The following is a 6617-nucleotide window of genomic DNA, read 5'->3' as shown; positions in this document are numbered from 1 at the left end:
CTAGCTAATAGAGACTTCACATTAAATAAAAATTAATAAGTTCTCCTCTTAGTTGTACCTCATAAATAATGAGTTTGTTAACTAAATTGATGAGTAGTTGATTACATTTCTAGTAAAGTGAAGTTGATTGTAAGTTTATGTTGAAATTGACTTGGACTGCGAGTGATTCAACCTAACTCAGTAGTCATAACCTTAGTAAACAACCAATACCTACCAACCATTTTTGCAGGGAGAACAATATCTGAAGCTGTCAAATGTAAATACTCAAAGTGTAGACAAAAAACACAGAGACGCGTCCCTTACTTACACAAACATCGGTTCAGTATACCTGGATTTGAGTGAGTATGGTAAAGCATTGGAATACTTTACCAAGGCTCTGAACACCGATGAGGTTTTATATCCTAATACCAAGCATCTAGACCTAGCCAGAGATGTGTCTTAGCTGTTGGAATAGTTAATGGTAGACTGGGTAACTATGAGCTAGCATTAGACAGTTGCTGCAAGTCATTAGACATCCTTGAAGCTGTATATGGAAAAGGTACCATACATTCTGATATTGCTAGCTGCTACAGTAGCATTGGTTCAGTATACCGCTCCTTGGGCGACTACAGACAAGCATTAGAATATCACACCAAAGCATTAGACATGCAAAAGACTGTGTATGGAGAGAATACAAACCATACTGATATTGCTACCTCCTACAATAACATTAGTTCAGTATGACTCTTTGGGTGACTACAGACAAGCATTAGAATATCACATGAAATCATTAGACATGCGAAAGGCTGCGTATGGAAAGCATACAAACCATATTGATATTGCTAGCTCCTACAATAACATTGGTTTAGCATACAAATCTTTAGGTGACTACAGACAAGCATTAGAATATCACATCGAAGCATTAGACATGGAAAAGGCTGTGTATGGAGAGAATACAAACCATACTGATATTGCTACCTCCTACAATAACATTGGTTCAGTATATAACTCTTTGGGTGACTACAGACAAGCATTAGAATATCACATGAAATCATTAGACCTGCGAAAGGCTGTGTATGGAGAGCATACAAACCATATTGATATTGCAACCTCTTACAATAACATTGGTATTGTATACGACTCCTTGGGTGACTACGGACAAGCATTAGAATACCACACCAAAGCATTAGACATGCAAAAGGCTGTGTATGGAGAGAATACAAACCATACTGATATTGCTACTTCTTACAATAACATTGGTTCAGTATACAACTCCTTGGGTGACTACAGACGAGCATTAGAATACTACACCAAAGCATTAGATATGCAAAAGGCTGTGTATGGAGAGAATACAAACCATACTGATATTGCTACCTCCTACAATAACATTAGTTCAGTATGACTCTTTGGGTGACTACAGACGAGCATTAGAATATAACATGAAATCATTAGACATGCGAAAAGCTGTGTATGGAAAGCATACAAACCATATTGATATTGCTAGCTCCTACAATAACATTGGTTTAGCATACCAATCTTTAGGTGACTACAGGCAAGCATTAGAATATCACACCGAAGCATTAGACATGGAAAAGGCTGTGTATGGAGAGAATACAAACCATACTGATATTGCTACCTCCTACAATAACATTGGTTCAGTATATAACTCTTTGGGTGACTACAGACAAGCATTAGAATAACACATGAAATCATTAGACATGCGAAAGGCTGCGTATGGAAAGCATACAAACCATATTGATATTGCTAGCTCCTACAATAACATTGGTTTAGCATACAAATCTTTAGGTGACTACAGACAAGCATTAGAATATCACACCGAAGCATTAGACATGGAAAAGGCTGTGTATGGAGAGAATACAAACCATACTGATATTGCTACCTCCTACAATAACATTGGTTCAGTATATAACTCTTTGGGTGACTACAGACAAGCATTAGAATATCACATGAAATCATTAGACATGCGAAAGGCTGCGTATGGAAAGCATACAAACCATATTGATATTGCTAGCTCCTACAATAACATTGGTTTAGCATACAAATCTTTAGGTGACTACAGACAAGCATTAGAATATCACACCGAAGCATTAGACATGGAAAAGGCTGTGTATGGAGAGAATACAAACCATACTGATATTGCTACCTCCTACAATAACATTGGTTCAGTATATAACTCTTTGGGTGACTACAGACAAGCATTAGAATATCACATGAAATCATTAGACATGCGAAAGGCTGCGTATGGAAAGCATACAAACCATATTGATATTGCTAGCTCCTACAATAACATTGGTTTAGCATACAAATCTTTAGGTGACTACAGACAAGCATTAGAATATCACACCGAAGCATTAGACATGGAAAAGGCTGTGTATGGAGAGAATACAAACCATACTGATATTGCTACCTCCTACAATAACACTGGCTTTGTGTACTACTCCTCGGGTGACTACAGACAAGCATTAGAATATCACACCAAAGGATTAAACATGCGAAAGGCTGTGTAGGGAGAGGATACCAACCATACTCATATTGCTACCTTCTACAATAACATTGGTTCAGTATATTACTCCTTGGGTGACTACAGACAAGCATTAGAATATCACATGAAATCATTAGACATGCGAAAGGCTGTGTATGGAGAGCATACAAACCATATTGATATTGCTACCTCTTACAATAACATTGGTATTGTATACGACTCCTTGAGTGACTATGGACAAGCATTAGAGTATCACACTAAAGCTTTAGACATGCAAAAGGCTGTGTATGGAGAGAATACAAACCATACTGATATTGCTATCTCATACAATAACATTGGTCTTGTATACAACTCCTTAGGTGATTACAGACAAGCATTAGAATATCACATTAAAGCATTAGACATGCAAAAGGCTGTGTATGGAGAGAATATCAACCATACTGATATTGCTACATTTTGCAATAACATTGGTTTAGTGTACAACTCCTTGGGTGACTACGGGCAAGCATAAAAATTTCACATGACAGCATTAAACATGCGAAAGGCTGTGTATGGAGAGGATACCAACCATACTAACATTGCTGCCTCCTACAATAACATTGGTCTTGTATACAACTCCTCGGGTGACTACAGACAAGCATTAGAATATTACACCAGAGCATTAGAACTGCTAAAGGCTGTGTGAGGAATGAATACGACCATACGTATGTTGTTAACTTCTTGTCTAGCCTTTGCCTAACCCATTTCTTATTGGGTGACTACAGACAAGCTCCATAATATTCGCTGAAAGGATTAGGCATGTGTTCCAGGAGTTCAGCTCTTCCTCAAGTTAATGGTAGGGCAGAGACTGAGAGAACCTGTAAAGTAGATTACCAAAAGTAACTATAACAAAGATGCTAGCTGCTGCAGTGAACAACTCTCTCAGCAGACACTCAGTTTTTAACTAACTGCTACTATTTTTAATAATACTGTTCACTTATCATTTTCTGTTGAACTAGTAGTTTCATTTGCTTTTTTTATATCGAAATGATGAAGCATTCATTATTTAAGGCTGCAATGTTTCTCAAACGAATGTGGAATAATCACCCTGACTTAAAAATGGTGATTATTCGATATTCGATGGCAAAAAATTGTGCCAGTCAGAATACATCATTTCTATACAGATTTTCTTTATAATATATCCTATATTTGTGAATAATATATATAATAAATCCTGTAAATTAAATTAATTAATTGTTATTGATATAAACGATTCATTGTTAATACAATTTTGTGGACACTGCTACTTAACCCTTGTGGTTATGGGTTCTAAAGATCAAAGATTTTCAAAGCGGTGTTGAAATGGAGGTGGCCTTCAAATAAAGGCCGCACTCTATTTTCAGCCCTTCTCTCATAGTCATGGTCAGATAGAGGTGGCATTCAATTAGAGGTTTTACGGTACAGATCATATACATGTCCAGTTCCTATCCTATAAATACAAATCATATACAGTATCATATATACATATATATGCAGTATCATATATTTATATATCATATAAATAATTCATCCTTTACTTACAAACTTGATATCAATCTGTCCAACCGACAAACTGAAACACTTTTACATGGTCCAATAATAGTTGTTATATATTCATCTTCTGGTGTGCTGGATTACTTTTTGGAAGCTTGTGTTATATTATGGGAGCCTAGGCAGATTGGGAATCTGCCAAAGGGAAATCTACAATCTGCCATAATGGGAACCTATTATGGCAGATTGGTCAGCCACTGATCAAATACTAAGAGCCTAGTTTCTAGTTGGATTTAGGGGCCCCAAACATGTAACAATTATTAAACATTACTCTTTATATTGCATCATAATTACAACAAATATGACCGCTACAGAATGAGTGTAAGGTCTTCCAATCTTTGTGGAAAACAATGAGTTAAACTCTCTCACCCTCTGTCGTCCTCCCCCTCTCCCCTTTTCCACTCCTCTCTCCCCTTCTTTTCCTCTTTCTTCCCTCCCTACCCCTCTCTCTCTCCCCTCTCTTTCCTCCTCCTCTCTCGCCCCCCTTTCTCTCCCTCCTCCTATCTTGCCCCCTCTCTCCTCTCTCTCCTCCCTCTCTCCCCCCTCTCTCTTCTCTCTCTCCTTCCTCTGTCTGTCCCTCTCTCTCTCTCTCTTTCTCTCTCTTTCTCTCTCCGTCTCTCTTTCTCTCTGTCTCTCTTTCTCTCCCTCTCCCTTACTCTCCGTCGCTCTCTTTCCATCTCTCTTTCTCTCTCCGTGTCTTTTTCTCTCCCTCTCCATTTTTCTCTCCATCTCTCTCTCCATCTCTCTCTCCATCTTTCTTTCCATCTCTCTCTATATCTTTCTCTCCATCTCTCTCCATCTCTCTCTCCATCTCTCTCTCTCTATCACTCTCTCCATCTCTCTCTCCATCTCTCCCTTTATCTCTCTTTCCATCTCTCCATCTCTCTCTCCATCTCTCTATCTCTCTTCATCTCTCTCTATCTCTCTCCATCTCTCTCTCTCTCTATCTCTCCATTTCTCTCTCCATTTCTTTCTATCTCTTTCCATTTCTCTCTATCTCTCTCTCTCTCTCTTTCTATCACTCTATCTCTTTCCATTTCTTTCTATATCTTTTTCTCTGCATTTTCCCCTCTCCATTTCCCTTTCCATTTCTCCCTCTCCGTCTCTTTCTTTGCCTTTCTCTCTCTTCTGATTTTTTGATTTTATTTACCATCGCATAATTATGAGTATAATAGTTAACATGGGAGCCCGGGTTGTTCCACTTTCTATCCATGTCTCAACCAACCATCTAAGTTTGTTTCTTTAAGGATGTCAGTCATTAATAAATGGCTTGTACATTTCAAGTTTTTCTACATTTGTGATTTGACTTTGCCACTTGATGCTTACGATGTTCTTTTCGTGGCTCATCATCACAGCATGTAGTTTTTTACCTGAGCTTGATAAATCATCCTGGTCTCTGCATCATATAAGAGAGTCGACAGAATCACTACTCGATACGCTTTACACTTCACTCTGACTGAAACATGCTTGTTCTTCCGAAGTTTATACTGAAGTTTGCCAAAAGCAGCACCGGCTTTGCACAGTACTTTTTCAATCTCAGAAGTGTTAGCCAGTGTCCAAGGTAGGTGAAGTGTGTGCGGCTTTAACCAGTGGTTTTGTTGATAAAGATGCTTTTCGCTTCAGGAGAGTGACGAAATATTTTGATTTGTTGGTACATACACTCTGTCTTTTTTATATTAATCTTCATGCAAAACAGACATGCAGCTGTGGCAACGTTGTTTAAGAGTAACTGCATTTCAGAGGCAGAATGAGCAGCCAATGCGCTGTCATCTCCAAATAGTATCTCTCCAACCAGGTGTATGGTGATATGAGCTCTTGCCGTGAAGTGAGGCAAGTAAAAAAATCTGTGCCATGTCTTGCCTGTATGTGTCCCTGATGTACATCCTTAAAATCTACATAAAGCATTGCGGCCAAGTAGATGAAAAGCAATTTGGGAGCTAAGAAAGACCTGCTTGACTCTATCTGTGACTGCAAACTCATTTGACGAGTCTTTACCTTGAACCACTTATGCCTGCATCTCATCAAGCAATACTCTGATCAGATTGGGAGTTTTTACTGTGCATCCCTATTTTTGGTGCACACTCCAGAACCCATCTTGTGAAGCAGAATTAAAGATTCTTTAAAAATCTATGAACAATGTGTTGAGCTCCAAGTTTTGTTCACTACATTTTTTTCTGAGTTTCCCGAAGACATAAGACCATGTCTATGGTGCTTCGGTTTCTTTATAACTCTTTTGAGTCTCCGATAGGATCTGATAATAATTATATCTGATCTAATTGATCAAGAATGATACATACTAAGATCTTTGTGCAATGAGCAGAAAAGAAATCTTTCTCTAGCATTTGAATTCCTTCTTGCTGCTTTTTTAAACAAGAGCCATGAAAAAGAGCTTGCATCTTTTGAGTTGTTGATTAATAGCTCGGACTTCCCGATGTGTACAATTATATCAGGCAACTTCTCTTGCAGTCTTAGTCCACCATGTTTTCAAATTTCTGCAGGAATTCCACGGCTTCTAGATGTTTCATTGTTTTGTATTACCTGTACTTCCATTTGAAGTTCCTCTTAA

At 38.2% G+C, this 6617-nt stretch overlaps 3 protein-coding genes across 3 annotated transcripts; 2 read left to right on the top strand and 1 right to left on the bottom strand.

The window, feature by feature from the left end:
• Positions 1-775: 775 nt before the first annotated feature.
• LOC137394516 (uncharacterized) lies at positions 776-1381 on the top strand. The gene has a single exon (XM_068081238.1). The coding sequence runs from the start codon at positions 776-778 to the stop codon at positions 1379-1381; it is 606 nt and encodes a 201-aa protein (XP_067937339.1).
• Positions 1382-1697: 316 nt separating this feature from the next.
• On the top strand, positions 1698-2507 carry LOC137394515 (uncharacterized). The gene has a single exon (XM_068081237.1). It carries the CDS (start codon positions 1698-1700, stop codon positions 2505-2507), a length of 810 nt encoding a protein of 269 aa, XP_067937338.1.
• A 1811-nt stretch (positions 2508-4318) lies between these two features.
• Positions 4319-4816, bottom strand: LOC137394513 (octapeptide-repeat protein T2-like). Its single transcript, XM_068081236.1, has one exon. The coding sequence runs from the start codon at positions 4814-4816 to the stop codon at positions 4319-4321; it is 498 nt and encodes a 165-aa protein (XP_067937337.1).
• Positions 4817-6617: the final 1801 nt, after the last annotated feature.

Source organism: Watersipora subatra, chromosome 4, assembly GCF_963576615.1.
Source record: "Watersipora subatra chromosome 4, tzWatSuba1.1, whole genome shotgun sequence".
Lineage (NCBI taxonomy): Eukaryota > Metazoa > Bryozoa > Gymnolaemata > Cheilostomatida > Watersiporidae > Watersipora > Watersipora subatra.
Note: the sequence above shows the minus strand (reverse complement) of the source record. Positions and strands in the feature narration are given on the sequence as shown.